The sequence below is a fragment of the Panthera pardus genome, unplaced genomic scaffold (genome assembly GCF_024362965.1).
Source record: "Panthera pardus isolate Hobbes unplaced genomic scaffold, ASM2436296v1 HiC_scaffold_7, whole genome shotgun sequence".
Classification (NCBI taxonomy): Eukaryota; Metazoa; Chordata; class Mammalia; order Carnivora; family Felidae; genus Panthera; species Panthera pardus.
The window spans coordinates 4,770,359-4,792,433 of record NW_026527002.1 but is presented as its reverse complement, the minus strand read 5'-3'; the positions used below and the strand labels follow the sequence as shown (position 1 = coordinate 4,792,433).

Genomic DNA, 22,075 nt, shown 5'->3' with positions numbered 1-22,075 from the left:
ATAGCACTTCACCATTCTTGCTGCCCGGTATCGGAAATCGCCTGATGGCTCTTGGGATGCTTAGAATCCAAAAGCAGCCTTTTTCAGTAACTTGAGTATCGTGTCAGATTGTATCACGAATTTTCAGTGAAATGTTTCAAGAGACGTGGGTCACAGATCACAAGGAACCAACTGATATGTGTGATTACATTGAATAATTCTCTCCTTGCCCCTGAGTGCAGTAGCAGTGGGATGTCTCTTTCGGCATCGAAAACCCAGTCAAACTGTTATTATTATTAGCTGTCATTTATTGAACACCTACTGTGTGCCAGGCACTGTAAATAAGCACTTTGCCTATGTTAATTCTTTTTTTTTCATTTTTAATAAACATTAATAAACATTCATTTCATGTTTATTTAATTTAATAAAATTTAATAAACATTCATTTTTGAGAGAGAGACAGACAGAACGTGAGCGGGGAGAGAGAGCGGGCAGAGAGAGAGGGAGACACAACCTCTGAAGCAGGTCCCAGGCTTTGAGCTGTCAGCGCAGAGCCCCACGCGGGGCTCGAACTCACGAACCATGAGATCATGACCTGAGGTGAAGTCGGGCGCTTAACCGACTGAGCCACCCAGGCGCCCTGACTGTGTTAATTCTTTTTAATCCTTCTAGAAACTCTGTAAAGAAGATATCATCCCACTTAGCAGATGAAGAAATAGTAGCATAGAGACATTAAATAATTTTCTCTTATTAATTGGAACTAAAATTTTAATTCATACCTGTCCAATTTCTTACGCTCTTAAAGTTCTTATCATTATCTTATCATTATCATTATCATTATCATTATCATTATCATTATCATTATCTTATTATGTGTTATGTAGACTGTTGTCCAACTTAAGAATCTTCACTGACTTTGGTTCCGAGTCTCAGACAATGGCTTTCGGGAAATGGTTAGAAATTTTATTTTAATTTCATACCTTATGTCAGACACTGATTTCTTCCCTGAATTCTGTCATTCTATTTATAGTGAGCACACTTCATAAGCTAATACTCTGAACTTAATAGTTTTGATGCTCAGGTACTATAGAGTAATATATGCTATATATATATTTTTTATTATTAATACCCTACCTGCTTTGACAACATCAGATAGCTTTCAATACAGAAAAGATCCTCTCCTTTTACTGCACCTGGCAGTAAAAGTGGAGGAACATGAGCCAGAAGGTGAAAGTTGGGGGCTAATCGCGGCAGCAGCCTAAGCAGAGGGACGCTTAATGTCTGCACTCCTGTTAGCCAAGTCAAAAAGGGAAAGACGGCCTATCCTGTGTTCATGGAAACCTTGTCGAATAAGGAAAACAATGCTGTCTTGTTATATCTGTGTTTTGAGAGTTAATAATTTTCACAGTCAGAACACTTAAGATAAAGCTCTCTTTTTGCTTTTACTTCATCGCCATCTTTGAATGTATCCTTTTTCATTATTAAAACAATATAACACTGCCATTTGCCTGGATAATATTGGAGGCTTGCTTTAAGACAACCTTCTAAATCCAAGCACAGTAATTTCTGTGTTTTCCCTTTTGTTCTTCAGAAAACAAATGTCTACCCTTTCCCCCTGGTTGTAAGCATAATAGGGATTCGGGGTTGTTTCCTGCTTTCCGTGATAGACATCTTTTCCTGATTGCAACAGAAGCCTCATCAATATCATTTTACTGGTTGCATAATGTGCCATTAAATAGATGTAGCATAATTTCATTAATCATTTCGCTGTTGGTGGACATCCGAATCACCTCTTATTTTATAATACCAATAAGGATTTTAACGAATAATTATTTCAACTTTCAGTTGAATAATAACTTATATTTATTAAATTACCTTTCCTGACAATCTCCTCTATGCATAACACACCCTTCTGGAAGGCAGGAACAGTATTTTTTCAATCTTCTTTTCCCAAATATGGATTCTCAATATTGTAATTAATAAATACATCCTACGTGGCACCTGTACCTCAAACGTGGCCGAAAGTGATGGTCCTTGGTGTCGCTCCTAAGTTGGAGAGTGCATGGATAGTATTAGACCTACGTCTACCCTCAAAAAAACCTTTACATTTAAATTGATATGATCAAACTAAGGGTCTGGAATGGCACTTTGAGAAATCAGAATATGAGAAGGTGGCGGTGGGGGTCCACATCGCGGCCTCGCCCACCACCCCCTCCTTTTTGCGCTTCCTTTTGGAGGTTCAGGCACAGACAGAAGTGATGTCTGTTGATACGGCTGTGAATAAAAATCCATGCAGTAAACGTGTGATCCACCCATCTATGGGCAGAAAGGGACCCTTCTCTGGTACTGTGTGTAATTGTTGAATGCATCTGTGCGCTCACTTAAAGCCCATCTGTACCCTGCTACCCAAACGTGCTTTCTCCCTGTCAAGTCAGGTGCTCAGAGCAGCCGGCTGGGGCGCGGGATGTACAAGAGTGCCTCTTTTAAACATTAGGAGTGATTTTTTCCCCCCAGTCAGCTCATTATTACTCAAGATGTGGAATCATAACAACTCTGAGAATCTCTAATTTTTTATTTACTATTTGGATTTTCTTCTGTAAAAACTAAAATATATATATCAGTGTTGTCTTGGAATAGTTGATATTTTTTTCAGGGAGATCGAATCTGCACTATTTATGGGTTTTGCACTATAAAACTCTGCAGCCCAGTCACATGGCTTCTTTTTCCTAAGCCATCTGTCACAGAGGTCTGGAATTTTATGTGAATGTTGGTTGTGCAGTCTTAACCCAAGTTTTTTATTTTTTTAATGAAAAATGTCAGCAACTACAATATTTAGCATTTTACTTCACATTGGCCATTAAACTTGATTACTATAGCTCCGTTTCATTGCTATAGTTACATATCAGCTATGATGCCAAGAATTATTTCGATGGGCTCACGGCAGAATACATTGTTAGATCCCGGAGAAAGCACGTGGCACGGATATGGTTAATATCTTGGATTTTTGTAACTAAGGTTTATTAATGCTGGTATAAAAACGTATTTGATATTATACAGATGGCATAAGATGTTGTGGTTACTAAGTTATTATCCCGGATAAGCTGCACTGTCAAATTCAGGGCTTAAAACTATCACAGGAGATTAAACTATTTACTAAAAAGGACAGAAAGATACAGCCAAAGCATCTTAGCACAAACATATTAGAAGTATATTTACCTCCCGCAAATTTAATAAAGCATATCTACCTCATGGGCTGAGAGGTTGAAAATAGGAACTTTGCAGGTGAAACAAGCGAACAGAAGAGGGGTTTTATTTTCTGGTCAGGTGCAAGCAGCGAGCCTTTGGAGGCGGCTACCTTGGCCCACCCTTCAGTGGCAACTGTTGGGGGGCGGGGGAGGCAGAGTGTAAATGGGGAGTTAAAATAAATCCCCCGGGAAGTAACTGGCTACCATATGTGTTGGGGATCTTGCTAACGTATTCAAAGAGACCTCCTGCTTTGCCAGCCAAAAGGAAAAAAAAAAGCGGAGACATTGTCCAAGATTGAATTGTGAATTGGTAGATGATAGTGAAAATACCCGAGAGGTATTTATCTGGCCCAGTTAGGAAAGAGCCCAGCACGCTGTCCCGCGTTCTGAGTTACTGGATGGCAGTGACCACAGTTGACGAGAGCACAGAGGCCGTCCTTAGGAATGCATCATTTGGACGATCCGGAGCCCCTGAGCAGTTGTTGGGCCTTGACCCTTAAAAACAACAACAACGAAAACATAGCCAGAGGTATCCCAAGGAGAAAGGCTGTGAGGTATCGTGAGTTTTAGTTTCATACTAAGTATCTGGAAAATAATCATCTTTATTGTGCAGTTTCACTGTATAATTTACTCCCAAGCAGTCCCGATGGCAACTGCTACCTACCGCCCCCCCTTCCCCCCCCAGTCAATAACCGTTTGCCCTATCTGGCCTCCCACCCCCGCCCCCACAACGTAACAAAGCTTCTCTGGTTTAAGTCACCCAGGGTAAAAGGTCACGTTCCTATGAATCTAATATTTCAATAAAAATTCTCTTGCAGCTGGTTATTTTTGCATTTATTTGTGTTAGGTTAATACTGTGATGGGGGGGCGATCTGGGAAGGAGTGCTGTGCCTTTTTATAAACTCAAGTGTTAATGCTATAAATGATGAATTGAGAGTGATAATTCTGCAAGCCAGGAAAGGAGATTTAAAGCTAAACTTCAAAAAAATACATAAAACAGGGTTAGCCAATACATTTAGCGTTTGGAACATCTTATTTATATTAGGCTCTACTTTGTTTAAACCCAGAAACACGAAGCTCGCTAATGGCACTGCTCTTAAAAGTCTGCCTAAGAATTGAACATTAACCAAAGCAAATCAGAAAGCTAGATTTTAAATCAGATATACTTACATAAAAGCTTGCATTTAAAATGATCCCTTAAAAGCCCCACATGGCTAGCTGTAACTGCAAACTGCTTAAATGTTTTTCTGTTTCCTATTGTATACCAGGGAGCCGAGATAGAAGTGGATGAAAATGGCACATTGGACTTAAGCCTGAAAAAAAATCGAATCCTGGACAAAGCTGCACCCCTAACTTCCTCTAACACTTCTATTCCAACTCCTTCCTCTTCCCCATTCAAAACAAGCAGCATTTTGGTCAATGCAGCCTTCTATCAGGCTCTCTGTGATCAAGAGGGCTGGGACACTCCTATCAACTATAGCAAAACTCACGGGAAGACAGAGGAGGAGAAAGAGGTATTGTTTCAATATGTCAATCACTAAGTTTAAGACGCAGCATGATTGGACAGTATTCTTAGCTTTCTTTTTCCTCCTGAATTATTTTTCGTATTCCTGTGTAGACAATACATAATTCTGTACCTTGTTTCAGACTTTGGTAAAGTGGTGATCTTAAGATTTCATCAGAAATTGAGAAATGTATCCAACTTTTCCTGTCACTTACCTAAAATGACGTCGCCATGGTACATCGTATCCCCATTTGGGCTGCAATTGTGTGCACTGAATGAGAGATTATATTATTCATCCCTTCAGAATACAGAGGCCTGTAAGGTGCCATATATAACCCAGCACTGAAATGCCAACGTACTCGTTCTTTCTGAACCAGAGGGTAGAAGATGAAGTCAAATCAGGGATAAGTAAGAACCAGGGATAAGTGTCAGATTCATTCCCTTGGTTTCATGAAGGAACTATTAGGATATCTACATATAGAGCCATTGGCTGAGGTATGTGGATCATGAACGCTGGGCGTCTAGATTGTATCAATCCCAAAGTCAAGGAGATGCATCTGTGTATTTGGTTCTCTTTGGAGTGGTTTCACTGGTGAAAGCCAGATGTTGTCACTGTGCAGGATTCATCAAGCCTTCATCTCCATAGTTTGAGCCACCTGGCTTAGTCTGATTAGTCCTGACTTAGAGTCATTCAAAAGAATTCATGGCCAGAAACCTCCACTGTTTAGACTATATCATTACAAATGGGACCCTGTTACAGGAGTGGTTCATTTTGCTTTGCTGTCAGGAAACTTGTTGATACTTGCTGGTTGATACGTTCAAAGAACTAAAATAGCTACTGCCTTTGGACGTGTCCATCACCTTTTTGAGCTTTTTGAAGTTAAGAAACTTTTGGGGGAAATACTAATTTGATTTTTAACATCGGAGACCTTAAGTTGACGTAAAGAAGCATAAATGTGACATAGTGATCACAAGATTGGGTTGTTTCTGCAATTCTCCTTCCTTTCTTCCTTCTTCCCTCCCTTCTTCCTTCTTTCTTTCTTCCTCCCTCCCTCCTTCCTTCTTTCTTTTCTTCCTTTATCCCTTCCTTCCCCCCTCCCTTCTTCCTTTTTTCTTTCCTTCCTTCTTTCTTCCTTCCCTTCCTTCTTCCTTCTTTCTTTCCTTCATTTATCCCTTCCTTCTTTCCTCCCTCCCTTCTTCCTTCCTCCCTCCCTTCTTCCTTCCTCCCTCCCTTCTTCCTTTTTTCTTTCCTTCTTTCCTCCCTTCGTTCCTTCCCTCTTTCCTTCCTTCATCCCTTCCTTCCCTCTTCCCTCCCTTCTTCCTTCTTTCTTTCCTTTCAAGATTGTTGATTCAGTCCCCCTCTGTAGTAGCCAGCTGTAGAGAACGGGCCTACCCACCCAAACTGCTCAATCACCAGCTAGTCCAAGAGCTGAGAAGACCACGGCTCATCCCACTCTACACCACCAAAAGGAAGCCGAATCCTAGTCAGAAGATCTATTGTTGAGGGTTTGGTAAAAAGTCTTATGTCACATGAAGTATGATATTTACAAAGTAAGCATAACTGTGCCGTATTCTTGGATGGATCCCATGAGGACAACACCCACCTTGTTTGGGAGTATCTCCATGTCATGTGCAGGGTGGGATGTAGACTTTCTGTCCCCACCCTTGTGACTGTGCTATAAATGGACCATGGTCAACAGTCACCAGAAATCTTCCCTCCAGTGTCAGACATACTGATTCAGTCTTGAGTAGTAATGAAGAAAATTTATGTCAAGTGGGTTCTTGTTTTCCTTTAGGGTCTCTTGTATTGTTTGATCTTGGTTATAATTTTTGGCATCAGCAACAATATTGCATTCACATTCTGAGACACACCTCCCATTTGGGGGTCTAGTAAGTGCCTGAGGAATCCTCCTTGGCTATATGTCTTATCAGCCAGAAAATGAGGTCTCATAATAAATATTTTATCTTTATTTCCAATCTCATTTATCTACGTAATTCCAAAAAACAATCTGGATTCACCCTGGAGATTCAACTAGAGTATGTTCTTATCTAATGCTTACATATCTGTGACAGTGTTTTGTTTCCCAGCAAAATCGTGGAGAAAACGGATTTGTTTCGATTAGATTTCTGCTCTTTTCAGAAAGGCTAACTTAGTTCAGGTCTGACAGTAGAGACTTTTACTGCTACTGTTTACAACCTAAGCATTCTGAAATCTGGAATCCAGAAGCTGTGTGGAAATTCAGTGTCACTAAGAATAACAAAAGAGGACATTGAAGATGCTAAGTGAGTTCTCGAGGTCAAAGTGCTTGCCCTAGGTTTGAGTTGACAACATTTTTTAAGCTTAATATTTATTGTTACAGTTATTTGACTATGAGCAATTCATTGCTTGGGGAAACTATACCTGATGGGGACACACACACACACACACACACACACAAGTGTTTCTAAAGCACTGTGACTCCCTAAGACAATTTCTCAGCCCTCGTTCTTTGTGCCTCCTTCTGCACCAAGGTAATCTACAAATAGACAATGTTTTTCTCCCTGTTCTGAATCTTGTAAATGAAAACTGTGATACTTGATAGTTACTATTTTGAAAAAATAGATTGTATTCATTGTCCTCGTTGCGGAAATAGCAGAGGGACACCGTAAGGATAAAGATAAGGGATCTTTAGACACAGTGTCTTATCACCCTAACAATCCTGAAAAGCAGGATTATGGTCAGAGTTTTTGGAGGAGAAAATTGAGACTCGAGGAGGTAAAGTTGTTGGTCCGTGGTCATACAGAAATTAAGAAATGGGCCTAGGATTTCCTAAAATGAAGAAAGAGGAGAAGGGTGAAAATAAAGAGAAGGAAAAGATTAAAAACCACATCAAGTAATGGTGACAGCCGGGAAATATTGAGAAATTAGAAAGGAAAGGGAAGAAGAGAACAATGAAGAAACGGTACTTGGCGAGGTGTGGCCAAGGCAACAGTGGACCAAGCCCCCCTTGACCCTGATCTACAGGACATGACCACACTTTTCCAGTGAGCCCAGTGGGATGCTGTGCTCCGCCCAGGCCATACATAAGCTGTGAAGGGTGGTCGGTTCCGCTCTGACACCCCCGTCCTGCCCGTTCCCACCTCCACCGCCTCCCCGCGCCCTGCCACACAGGACACTCACACACGTACACGCACACACAACCAGAAACAGAGCGATTATTTCTAATTCATTGTTATCTAGTTCATATGCACAACAGTTGCTTAATTTTGGTGGTAATTTTCAGAAAATATTGTCTGTCTCTCTCAGTGAAATAGCCTGTCCAGATGCCCCCTGCAAAAAAAAAAATCCTGAATCTGGAAAAAACTCAAAATATCTCGAAAGGAAAGTGCGGAGAAATAACTAGGGCTGTCAGTTGCATTCAACTGTCAGTTCTCCAAAGATTTCAGGGCTTAAAATGTTAAAAGTGCCAGATGCTATTATCTGTTATTCATGTTACCATTATGTTCTGGCCTTTACTGAAATCAATATAAACTTCCATCTGTACATTAAAGGAATTTCATTGCACCCGTATACTTTCTAAATGCAATGCATATATACCACATTCTCTCTTACATGTCCAGAGGATAAAATTATTATTTTTAAAATTATAGTTGAAATTTTGAAAAAAATTCTTCCAAATGATATTGACTTATTTTTTACTGGGTGCTGTTTAAAATTTTTTCTAGTATAAAATGCTTGTGCAACAAAATTAGGAATTCTTTCAGTGATGGTCGTCTGTGTATATGCTCTCTGTAGGTTTCTAGGGGTAGGATGCTGAGTGAAGAAAAGGGAAAAAGACAGTTATTTCATAATGTAATTGCGTGCATAAGAGTCCATAGTTTTTCTAAGGAGCTGCGAAATATTTAAAAGGTCATATCCAATAAAATTATCCTATTAAAACGTTACCACATGTTCCTATTCCAAATTGAATGCCATACATTCTGCAAGCATTATGTTTATATACATTTTAGTCACAATAATAGCATAAATTTTCATAAGTGATCATTTCTTTCAAAATCCCTTATTCTCTTGCCTCTCATAATGTATAGATTCCGCAGTTCAACAATAGCTTATAAACTTTATATGTTTTTATGTTCATCTATAAATGTACACGCCTTTAGGAATACTTTGTTCTTAATTTTATCATGAAGAAAATAATAAAAGGCTCTTTTTCATTTTATGCCATTTTTAAAAAAAATTCAGCACCTAAACAGAAAAACAAAGGCTGTTTCACACTGAGACAATATTGGATTCAGCATTTGTGTCTACTTTCAAAAAGCCAAGACATTTATAAATTATAGCAGAAAACACTCCCCGGGTGGATTCCAGATAGCCCCAAATGGTGGTATTGTCAGGTTTAAGGTCTTATAATTAGGAGTTGTTTCATGTTAGGCATTTACACTGTAAAGCTTGAAAAAGATAAGCACCATCCGTCTATTTTGCTGTAGATTCCATGGAAGGAGCGTCAAAGTGGCATTTCTTTTTGTATCTTACAAGGCAGCTACTACCAGGCACCCATTTCTCTTTATTTTTAAACAGTGCATTATGATCTCCTACTATTTTCAAACATATATCCATTAAATAAAATGGAATACTTAGCACTATAAAGAATATACAGAAAGAAGTTGGACCAAACCAGGTTTTATTAATTTGGTCTGTGGATGGTGTAACTTGAGATGGTTTACCAATGTATTTACCGCTGTGTGGTTTTGTGGAAAACAGCCGAATTGTTATCCAAGTAATTAATGAAGATGATTACACGTGCCTTTATGACTGAGCTCAAGGTTTGAATTTTTCCTTGGTTGGGAAAAAACCCAGGGATTTTGTTTTCCCACTGATTTTGAGTGTAGACTCAGAATTATTAAAATATATTATATACGTTTTATTATATATATTATATTTTGCCATCACATTTTTATATCCATTTGACTTAAATGAGATTTACCTTGAATAATTCAGAATAGTTTTCTCATTTTCAACAGGTCAGTACTTTTGAGAATTAGAATAGTTTTCCATATTAGTTAATCTGATTTTAATATTAAATCCAGGAAGCATTATATTTACTGGATATAAGCTTAAGGATGAATGTAAGCTAATTATGTAATTGAGGAAAACCATCATTAGTTTTCTGTAAGATAATATATCAGACGGTCTATAAATTATTTGAAAGGATTAATAAATTTTCCTTATGAAATCAAGATCAGTTTTAAGCTTAAAAGAAGGCCACAAAAATGAGGGGTAAGCCAGCAAGAAATTCCATCCAATGAGTAAAAGCATTACAAGATACTAAGCAAAAGAGGTAACTTAAGAAAATAGGAAATGATGTGAGAATAAAAGCAATTATCCAGAAAGATCAAACCAAATGCCTACATATTGTGGACCAGTTATTACATCTTTAAACAATTTAAATGTTAATTTACTTATTCTTTTTCATTTAAAAATTTGTGGTTCACTTTTGCAATATTTCTTTTGTTTTACCAATGACTGCTGTGTACGTAAAGAACTATTTCTACATTCTCCAGGAAACATTCATTATGCAATAAAATCAGAAACATATTCACTATATAGCTCAAGAAATGCCTCTGTAGTTATATTTGCCAAAATGTCCTCATGAATTATAATTTTCCTTTCTTCACCAAGGATAGAGGTCCATCCTAATCAGGATATCATTATACTTTATTAGCTCATCAATTTTGAGTACAAATCCAATGAGGAACTTCAGCTAAGTCATTAAGCTAAAACTCAAATTCTACCCTAATGACTCCATATACAGTTGTCTTTTCAGGTTCCCTAATGCCTTCTGTGCTTCTGTATTTTTTTTTTAATTTATTTTTTCCAGAAAGACCCTGCGAGCTCTCTAGAAAATTTAGAGGAAAAAAAGTTTCCTGGAGAGGCCTCCATACCAAGTCCTAAACCCAAGCTCCACGCGAGAGACCTCAAAAAAGAGCTCATTACGTAAGTCATCTTCAACGGCATATTCTGCGAGATTCTAGAACTAGGAGACTCAAGTTCATAACTTTGAGGAATCACATCCTGATTTGTATAGCTGATTTTCGGAATGTTTTAGGACAATTTCAACCAGTCGATAGTTAAGTGTTCGATATGTACCGAAATTTCTGCTTAGAACTAAGAGAATTACAAAAATCAAAGTGTATGTGACGAGACTTCATGCTAAGAAATGATTTAAAAACACAAAACCAATGTAAACCAATTAGAAATGTTTACATTTTTTGTTCTGTTTGGCTCATCAAAATCTTTCGTTGTGCTTTGTTCTATTGTGTCTTTGTAGTACCAGTTGCTAGTCTCATGGCCGTAGACAAAGTTTTTTAACTCATTTGAACCTCCAGTTTCTTAAATGTAAAACAGGGATATCAATAGTCATCTCATGAAATTGTGAAAATCTAATGAAATAATCTATAAGAATATATAAAATGCCTAGCGGGTAGAATGTTCTCATTTTGTGATCATTATTACTACCTGCGGCATAGACTAGCTCACAGTATTCTATGTAAGATTATTGCATTTTGTCCACTAAAGGCATAAATATTTTTTTTAATGGGGAAGTACATTAATTCATGTTCCTATTGAAATTTTTTTTGATAAATTAATCACATTTAATGAGAATTTAAACAATTATTACATTGAAAATTTTAAAATATTACACCTGTGTTTGAAATACAGGCAGCAGCCATTTTCTTTTTGATTTTACAATAAATATTAAGTACCTGTCAGTAAATTAATGTTCCTTTCCATAACATAATTAACAGTACTGTTATCACACAGATGATACGAAAAACTTACTACCCATCGGTCTAACCTCCTTCGCAGACTCACAGATTTTCCTGGGAGGCAGAGACCGGGGTGCCTGGGTGGCTTAGTCGGTTGACTCTCGATTTTGGCTCAGGTCATGATTCCAGGATCATGGGATCAAGCCCTAAGTCACGTTTCATGCTGAGTGTGGAGCCTGCTTAAGATTGTCTGTCTCTGTCTCTCCTTCTGTCCCTTTGCCCTGCTTATGCTGTCTCTAAAATTAAAAACAAAACAAAACAAAAACAAAGCAGAGTCCAGCTTTTTCTTTTTGAAGAGGAATTTTTACATTTAATTTGGGGATTCTGTTAGAAATCAATTACCATTTTCACCGTGATGAGTGTAGTGATGCTCTGCAGTCAGTGGTGATGATGGAGTGAAAGACCCAGAATCCATTCTTCTTTATTTTCTATTATTTTCATTATTTTTAAGTTTATTTATTTATTCTGAGAGAGAGAGCACAAGCAAGGGAAAGGCAGAGAGAGAGGAGATAGAGAATCCCAAGCAGCCTCTGCACTGTTAGCGTGGAGCCCGACACGGAGCTCAATCCCACAAACTACGAGATCATGACCTGAGCCAAATCAAGAGTTGGATGATTAACCACCTGAGCCCCCCGGGTGCCCCAGATCCAGAATCCATTCTTAAGAAGTCACATCTTTTTAGGACTATTTGGGTCTAGCTATTCTCTCTATGGCAGTGGAACAATTGTTAATTTATTCAGTAATAATTTTTAAAAAAATTTTTAATGTTTATTTTTGAGAGAGAGAGACAGAGCATGAGCGGGGAAGGGGCAGAGAGAGAGGGAGACCCAGAATCCAAAGCAGGCTCCAGGCTCTGAGCTGTCGGCACAGAGCCCGACACGGGGCTTGAACTCATGAGCGGTGAGATCGTGACCTGAGCTGAAGTCGGACGCTCAACCGACTGAGCCACCCAGGCGCCCCTTCAGTAACAATTTTTCGCATGCCTACCCTGTGTTAGTAGGCACATATAGATGCTGGGAATATAGGAGCAGACAAACTCTGCCCTTCCAGAAAGTGCCTCCAAGGAAACGAACGGGGTGTAGGGATCGAGAATGTTACTTCTGGGTTGGTTGAATGAGTTGAAGAAATGTTCATGTTTTGGTCAGAGGTTCTTAATCTGACCCTACTGACCCCAGAAGATCCAAGACAGTGCTTCAGGGAGTGTGTGAACCCGACGGCATTTCATGTAAATGATTTCTTGGGTAGGGGAGGTAACGGTTTCCATCACCCCTTTGAGAAAAGGGTTCTGTGACTCAGAAGAGTTTAAAGACCAGGGCGCCCGACGGCAGTAAGCACCAGCTAAGACTGCGGTAGAGGCTGGGAGCCGGGACCAGCTTCGGGGGCGGGCAGAGGCCCTGAGCTGAGCCCTGAGGGCCAGCTGGACCTGGAGAGAGAGTGAGAATGGAGCCAAGCAGAGAGGAGAGGGCCTGGCTGCAGGTTTGCACTAGCAAGCCGTGGGCTTTAGACAGAGAGGTGAGCTAAGGGTGTATACCTCAGGGGGAACAGTGCGCAGAATTATCGTGAGGCTGGAGGCCCTCGGGGACTGTGTCAGGAAGGTCATCTAAGACACCGATGTAGAGATTCAGACGTGAGATCATGAGGCAGTGGCCCCTGGGAGATGATGCTAGAGAAAGTCTAGAAAGAAAGGGACAGAGTGCTCATTACAGAACTTGAGGAACACACCTGAGCAGTGTGAAAACAGAAGCCCACAGAGAATGCAGAAATGAGGCCGTTGAGAGGTTCGGGAGGGTGACCGTGGCGAATGATTGCCATGGGAGCAAAAAGCTAACACAATGCCAAACTGGGCATTGGGTGTTATTGGCTTGCACCCTAAGTGCAAAGAGGTTAAGAAAATGCTGAACAAACCTTGGGAAAATGGGTCTTACAAAGTCACGGAGGCAGAGAAGGGAGCCCGAGGTGGAGAAATTCAGAGAAGTTTGTGCACAGGGACGGCGCAGGGACAGCCACCGCATCAGTGCAGTGACAAAAACTAAGATTGTGCACCTCGCCCGGCTCTCACAGCCTCATTCGGCCAGCCTTGGAGACGGGCGACCGTGTGTCGTCAGAACTGAGGGCGCGATTCACACAAATTCCTTACGGACATGAGTTGACCTGGGCCTGTCAGACCGGAGGCGCCGCTAAGTTCCTTCTCCCGAGTTGTCGGGCAGGGGAGTAGAGATACCAGGATAGACGGTAAGTGAGGAAGGGAAGAGGCGAAGGGGGTTTCAGGCAAAGACAAGGCAGGAGCCGCTGGTTTTCTACATTTATATCCCCAGCAGGCGGGATAGTCCTGGCTGGGTTGTGTTTAACGTGAGTGAGGGAGTGAAATGCAAGAAAATATTCTCTCTGTACGTGGTGAAATATTAAAGCGCATTCTTACACAAATATATTTAAAGCTGCCGATCAATGAGACTTTCTAGCAAAAAGTAACCCTTTCACTTAGGCACCAGCATCTGTTCCTTCTCTTCTGAATCCCTCAGCATAAAAGTATGTTTAAATTTTTCTAGTAAGAAAACTTAAAAGCCCTCTCCTGACCCGCTTTTCACCTCAGCCCCCGTCTCTTCAAGAAAGCTGCCTCTACTGCGTGACTCAGTTTCTCCCCTGAATTTCTCTCAGACAGGCTTGTGCCTTCACCGTTCCGCCCAAAGCGTCCCCAAGTTCTCCAGGGGACCCATCTGGTGTGAGTTCTTGGTCCCCTTGACCCTACTTGCTGGGGCTGCAGGATTCAGCAGAGCTGATCACATCCTGCTCTGTCTCCAGCACCTTCTAGGGAACCACACCTCAGGACAGTTTCCCACCTCACCTAGGACCCCTTCTTAGACTCCTGGACAGCCTTCCAAAGGCAGAATGTCTCAGAGCTCAGTCCTGGAACCTCTTCTCTCCTCTGTCTACACTCAGTCCTTTGGATGTAGGATGATGTTGGAACCATCTCTACTCCAAGGACTCCCAGGCCTATGTCACCTCCACTTCCAAGGGCCCGTGGGCAATGAGCTGTCCCCTCCAGGTAGGACTCTGCCCCTCCCTCTCCACCAGCCACCCCTTCTGCTTTTCCCCTAAGGCTTCACGGCCTCACTATTGCCATTCCATCCGCCACACCACGGACTTCTGCAGGGATCTCCCTCGACTCTTCTCTCAGATGTCACTGCCCTGACGGGTCTTCCTGGCTACTGTAGCTGCCCCCCACCCCCAGCCCTCATGCTCCCATCCTCTTTCCCAGATCTCCTGTGGTCCCTCAGTATTTAACACACTCATACATCTTGCTCGCCTGTATTCTCTGTTGTCTGCCTCCCCCACTAGACCAGGGGGGCAGGAGGGCAGGGGGGCAGGGGAGTTCTTCTTTCATTGATTTCGTGTTCTCCTACATCCACGCCATTGGTAAATAATATTTACCATGCTGCCTCTTCTTTCCCAGCTGCACGAACATGAATCGGGAGCAGGGAACACATCTGAAATGCTGTTGCAAACCTTGCACATAGGAAGTGTTCGATGAAATTATTCCTAGGGCAACATTGGTTTCTTGGGTTGACCTGTGACTGATATTTAAGTAATCTTAGATTACATTCTTTATGGATTTCATAAAGAATTTAATGTTCACCTGGAGCCTGGTGGCTGGAACAGTGTGATGGGTGTAGTACCAAACACACTAAAGGTTCAATGTCACCGAACACTGCTTCTTCCCAGAGGTGACCTGGGGTCAGCCATATACTTTCTCCCTCGCGGGAGAAAACTTCATATGGATTTTGTGTCTGCATCTTATTTTAAATCCCTTCAAAAATGGCAAATTTTCATCCTTTAAAGATCAATATTTGCAAAACGTAAGAGTCATTCCAAACTAAATGTAGTGTGAAAAATTGATAATTAACCTGCATTGTCATTTTGAACAGAAAAATGAAGTGAGATTATTTTGTGATGGGCACTTCTTGTTTTTTATTTTAATTTTTTTAATGTTTATTTTTGAGAGAGAGACAGAGAGAAAGATAGACACAGAGCAGGGGAGGGGCAGAGAGAGAGAGACACAGAATCCAAAGCAGGCTCCAGGCTCTGAGCCATCAGCACGGAGCCCCACGCGGGGCTCGAACTCACGAACTGTGAGATCATGACCTGGGCCGAAGTCGGACGCTTAAGCGACTGAGCCGCCCAGGCGCCCCTTGAAATCCAGTTTCTGAAGACAGTTGGTGGGAAGTTCCACAGTACGTGTGGTGTCGGTGAGGAACTGGCTGAGTTCCCTTCATGCTGGACCGTGTGCCCTTTCTCAGACGTCGGATTCACTACTTATTCTTATTTTTCTTAATTGTTGTTTAAAGTTTATTTATTTTGAGAGAGACAGAGCACAAGTGGGGGAGGAACAGAGAGAGAGGGAGACACAGAATCCGAAGCAGGCTCCAGGCTCTGAGCTGTCAGCACAGAGCCCGACGCGGGGCTCGAACCCACAGACCGCGAGATCATGACCTGAGCCCAAGTTGGAGGCTCAGCTGACTGAGCCACCCAGGCGCCCCTGTAGTGGGCACTTCTTGCTGGGACAAAGCAAACAGGAAAGAGGAAGGCTCTGAAAACATTGGGAACAGTTTTGGGAATACAGTCTTGAATTCCTGGGAAATTAACTCTGTAGAGACCTCGTGGCTCTTTCCGCATCTTCCAGATGAGGTGCCGCTGATCTTCATGTAACTGCAGTAGTTCACTGGTTTTGTTAAAGTCTGACTACTCTATAGTTTCATCCTTTTTAAAAATTATGTTTTGCTTTGTGTTTCTAACAGATAAATGTACCTTAATTACTTACCGGAAACTGTTTGCAGAACAAGATTTTTTAAAGTTTTTTTGTTTATTTTGAGAGAGAGAGAGTGAGCACAAGTGGGGGAAGAACGGGGGGGGGGGGGGCGGGGGGAGAGAGAGAGAGAATCCCAAGCAGGCTCCACACAGTCAGCACAGAGCCTGATGAGGGGCTCGAACTCACGAACTGTGAGATCGTTATCTGAGCCAAAACCAAGAGTCAGAGGCTTAACTGACTGAGCCTGAGCCATCCATGTGCCCCAAAATAGGATTGTTTTTAATGTTTGTTTATTTTTGAAAGAGAGGGAGAAAGAGAGTGGCAGAGGGGCAGAAAGAGAGGGAGCGAGAGAATCCGAGCAGACTCCCGCTGGGCTTGGAACCTGAGAGGGGCTCTATCTCACGACTGAGAGGTCAGGACCTGAATCTAAATCAAGGGTTGGATATTTAACCAACTGAGCCACCCAGGTGCCCCTCAAAATAGAAGTTTTTAATGTTGATTAGAATAAACTGTCTTAGAATTTGAGGCCACTTACTAAAGGAACTAGCGTGTTTCCTTTCTCCAAGGTTAATACTTTCATTTGCAAACCTTCCCAGAAGATTTTGCCCAACTAGTTAGGCCCATGTGATTGTGTAAGATTTTTCACTGCAGACTTGTTTTTGTTTTGTTTTGGTTTTGTTTTTCATTTTTTAATGTTTATTTATTTTTGAGAGACAGAGCACAAGCGGGGGAGGAGCAGAGAGAGAGGGAGACACAGAATCCGAAGCAGGCTCCAGGCTCCGAGCTGTCAGCACAGAGCCCGACGCGGGGCTCGAACCCACAAACCGCGAGATCATGACCTGAGCTGAAGTCGGACGCTTAACCGACTGAGCTGCCCGGGCGCCCCTGAAGATTTGTAATTTAAGCCAGCTATCAGAATCTGAAACAAAAGCTTTTCCCACAACACCGACATCTCCAATCCTTTCTTTATTCTTCGACCTCTTTATACCACCAAACTTAGAAAAAGTAATTAGCAGCTAATTAAATTAATTAATTAGCTTTATTATTTTACCTCCTAAATAGTTTTAGCTGATTGATTTAAAAATCACTGGCACTTCCTTGCCTCTCCTGGCAGTATTAACAGGAGTCATTTAAAAATAGAAATGAAATGAAATAATAAAATAAAGCGCATACAATGCTGTTTTTGCACACTAGGTGGCCATGCATTTCTAAAGCAAGGATTCCCAGGCAATTAAACACATCTCTCACGCTCTGAATATTCCAGTTGCTTTAGTGTTCAAAAGAGATTGTTTCTTCCTTTAGTGGGTGAACGGCACTTGCAAGATCACTCAGCTCAAATGTTGATCGTTGTTCTTTTTTTTTTTTTCTTTTTTTGTTTACATACATCTATAGCTTTTGCATTTTCCTTTCTGAGAACCCATCTAGGGAAAGTGATGGGGGAAGAGCTAGGCAATTCAGCTTAGATCAAGCCCTAAAAATCAAACATCTCCCTGAGAGATGGAAATGTTCTAAGTCTTACAGTCTCTTTAGATTACCTGAAATTGATTAGAAAGTAGCTCACAGGGGAAAAACACAAACAAAAAGAAACTTAAAAGGTGGTATTTCAAAAAGCCTTAGATGTTGGCAATTTGTCTCTAAATGTCCCTTCAAAGAGGTAAACTCTGTATTCTACACATACGGGTAAGCCTTCACGTTAGGCAGCGTGTCAGAGAAAACCAGAAGCCTGAATGATGTAACTGATTTTTCCTCTGATTAACATGGCCACAAATAGCACTGAGTAGGCTGGGGTCAATCTGCTTACTCCAAATGAGTGACTTTTGAGCAGCATCAGAGGAAAATAAATGACTGAGAAACCAAGGAATCTATTAACTACAGAAACAAATCCCCTTACGTTATTTTTAAAACACATAAGATGTGCAGAATGTGACCAGCTTCTGAGATAAAATGGAGTGCACCAGTACCGACTCGAGGCTTTGGCAGGTAGCCTGGAGAGCCTACTGCTTTGGTTGTTAATTAGCAATTGTCTATGTTGGTTTTAAGCTTTAGACGAAACTGATCCCAAGCTTTAATAACTAAGTTTCTTATCTGCTTCTGTATCGTCAGCAACTTTCCCATCTAAAATGTCAGCTTACCTTTCCAGAGATAGGTAGTGTGTTCAAAGATTTTCTTTTTCAGTCAGTTTTTAAAAATGTATATGAAGTTACTCTGATGCCCTTCCCTTAAAAACTCACAAAAATTCCTTTCTAAAATCTGGTATGTACTTGGTGCCAGTATTCCCAAGAGCCATTCTCGTCATAAAGCACGGGTTTATGACATTTGTATTTTCAAAGAAATCAGACATCATTGGTTGTTGACTCATAACATCATGAGGGCATATATTTGCGCATCGCCTTCCTACATGATTTGAGTCAGAGAACTAATGTGATATTGAAAACGAATACCTTCAGGGGCACCTGGGTGGCTCAGTCGGTTAAGCATCTGACTTGGGCTCAGGTCATGATCTCACAGTTCATGGTTCAAGCCCCTCGTCAGGCTCTGTGCTGACAGCTCGGAGCCTGGAGCCCGCTGTGTCTCCCTCTGTGTCTCCCTCTCTCTCTGCCCCTCCCCCACTCATGCTCTGTCTCTCTTTCTATCAAGAATTGATCAAGGTTAAAAAAAAATTTTTTTTAAAGGGTCTGACACTCAACCAACTGAGCTACCCAGACTCCCCTAGTTTAGAAAAAAAGAAAAAGAAAAGAAAACGAATACCTTCAGATCTGGCCAGTCTTCTCTTGCTAGTCTCCTGGTTCCTGTAGGACATAAATCCTTAGTTCGCTAGCCCCTGCGTGTCCTGTACTGTGCTAACCGATCTTGAAAAGAGACGATACGTCATAACCTACAGACACAGCAAATGAATCTGTGAAAAGTGCTTGACTTTATGTATATATTTTTTGACTCAGCTGTCCAACGCCAGGATGTGACGGAAGTGGCCATGTCACAGGGAACTATGCGTCCCATCGCAGGTACCTGATAGCCTACAACATCTTATTCTAATGTAAATACTTTGTAAATCCTTATTGTCACCCATTCTAGAAAGGCAGTATCTGGATCCCGAATTGAAGAGTGAGTTCATTGCGGTTGGGGGCATTTTGGGTTTTTTTGTTTTTTGTTTGTTTTTTTGTTTTTTGTTTTTTGTGGTTTTTTTGTTGTTTTTTTTTTTTTTTTTTTTTTTCAGAAATAAAGGGAAGTTAAATCTTCTGGCTTTTTATTTATATGGTGTAGAAATCATGATTTTTGGTCAAAAATGTTTTTCTGGTCCTATTATGCAGATCATAAACCAAAAGCTAGAGTTTATGTCAGGGCTTTGGTTCTATCTAGCTTTAGGACTCAAGTGAAACCAAGGTAAGACAGTAGAGTGACTTGGGTTGACCATTCACCTTGTCAGATGTGGCATCCTCCGCCCTGGGCAATTAAAAGGTCAGTGTGTTAGATGAAGCAAGGCAAAAAAGCTGGGTTTAGTGTCTCCACTTACCTCTTCGTTGATGTGATTCGCTTTCCCTTTGGGCATTGGTTTCAACCTTTAAGCCACCACAGCTCGTTGTGCAGTGGAAATGAACTCCAAGTCAGTAATCATCATATCACTGAGTTCTAGAGTCAGAGAGACTCGTTGGGTTAAAGCCCTTCATTTGATAGCAAACCTGAGTCTGTGGGAAATAACTGAGGGGCCCACAAGCCCAGACTGGTCAGGGTGGCAAAGCCAGATTCAAACCTGGTTGTATTTTTCCCAGTGTTCGGTCCCCAGTAAATTTAGCATTTATTCACAGACTCAAGATGCCATTTGAGTGGGATTTGTACATGTCAGTGTTGTGTGTTTTGCTTTTGTTTTTCTCATCCCTCTTTAGTGTTTCTGGATGTCCTTTAGCAGATAAGACTCTTAAATCCCTCATGGCTGCAAATTCCCAGGAGCTTAAGTAAGTATTGGAACCAAGACTTCCTTGCCCTGCACCCTCTGAGTCAGGACTCCCCGCGTTCAAGACCCGTGGGGTCTGTACTAACAAGTAGGAAATCACGCCTAAACGAAAGTATGACCAATGCACTCTTTCACCAAAAAGTTCAAATGACTAAAACCAACTCCCTCTAATTTGATTTAGTTAATTTGCTCGTTTGGGGGATTTTTTTTTTATATATTATAGTATTTTTTAAAGTAACCGTGTAATAGTTAAACATAATGCTTTTTTCTGTTGATTTCAGAATTTATACACTAAATCAGAACTATGAAGGTGTGGCAAAGCCTTTTCATCATCTAATTTTAAGTAAACAGCATAATATTTTGCCTTATGGGAATTTTGAATCATGTGATTGTCTTTCACTTTTGGGAGCTAGGCACAATTTTAGCTCATTTCAACCTAGTGTACAGGATCTCAAAGTCACATGTTTATTATCTTTTACTTAATGATTTTATTTTTTTAAATTTTTTTTAATTTTTTTTTAACGTTTATTTATTTTTGAGACAGAGAGAGACAGAGCATGAACGGGGGAGGGGCAGAGAGAGAGGGAGACACAGAATCGGAAGCAGACTCCAGGCTCTGAACCATCAGCCCAGAGCCTGACGCGGAGCTCGAACTCACGGACCGTGAGATCGTGACCTGAGCTGAAGTCGGACGCTTAACTGACTGAGCCACCCAGGCGCCCCACTTAATGATTTTATTTTTTCCTACTTTTCTCTTCTTTTATTCCAAACTTCTCACTTGTTTATTTTCACATCTTGCTACATTATATATAGAATAATAAGAAGTTATAATCCATCTGAATAATAAGAAGTTATAATCCATCATTATATTTAAAAATATAATAGGGCATAACTTTAGAAAAGATAAGGAATAGCATTAAACAAAATTCATGAAACTTATTTGCAAATAATAATACTTTAAGAAAACTGAGTGTTACTAAGTCTAGTGATAAAACAATATTTGTATAAATAGTAGAATAAACATTTGATGTCTAAATCACAAGTAAAAATGTAGAGATTTTATTTTCTTTATTTTGTTAGTCTTTCCATTCTCTAACTTGTTTAAAATTCTTTCTCTAAAAATTACAAAAGACAAATTGATGATATAAGAGGTGATATTAAACAGATATAAAACTGGGGAATTTTGGTACCAGAAATAGTGAAGTGAACTATGAAATACGCAACTTTTCTCATTTTCAATATGTAAAGTCCAATTGATTGTGTCAGTATAGATTCTGGAAATCATTCTCTATATTGCCATTTTTCTAGACTGAAATGTCAGAATGTTAGGTTGAGAAATAATTAACAGATTGAAAAGAGAGAAGTGCCAGTGAAAAGAGAGAAATACTCAATCAGACTTATCTTACTTAGTACTTTTATTCAGTCTTGCTCAGTTGTTCTAAATGTCTACATTTCCCTGCCTTAATTGTAACTGTGGGTTTTCTTAAGTATTTCTTCTGAACATTATTTCTAGAAAAAAAAAATGTTGATAACATATTGAAAACATGTAGGTCGAGAAGTTCTATAGCAATATTCAGTATTTACATGTTTTGTACAGCCATCTGATAACTAACATCTTTGGGGTTTTTTTCTATACAAAAAAGAAAAAGAGACATTTCATTGACCTCTTGTTTAGATCCTCCAGTAGAATTCCAAAACAAGGTCACTGATTTTTCTGTAATTGCAATATGCTAAGAAACCACTATTTTCCTAGAAATGTTAATAAAAAAAAGACCAGCTTTCAATCC

The 22,075-nt window shown here is 40.5% G+C and overlaps 1 protein-coding gene across 9 annotated transcripts in view; it reads left to right on the top strand.

The window, feature by feature from the left end:
* ST18 (ST18 C2H2C-type zinc finger transcription factor) overlaps positions 1-22,075 on the top strand; it is a 255,635-nt gene that overhangs the window by 212,830 nt on the left and 20,730 nt on the right. For all 9 annotated transcript variants that reach the window (XM_019428928.2, XM_019428929.2, XM_019428931.2 and 6 more), the window contains 4 exons: positions 4,493-4,738; positions 10,587-10,702; positions 19,279-19,341; positions 20,221-20,289. In XM_019428928.2, coding sequence (XP_019284473.1) covers positions 4,493-4,738; positions 10,587-10,702; positions 19,279-19,341; positions 20,221-20,289 — 494 coding nt within the window. The remainder of the gene's footprint in view (positions 1-4,492; positions 4,739-10,586; positions 10,703-19,278; positions 19,342-20,220; positions 20,290-22,075) is intronic.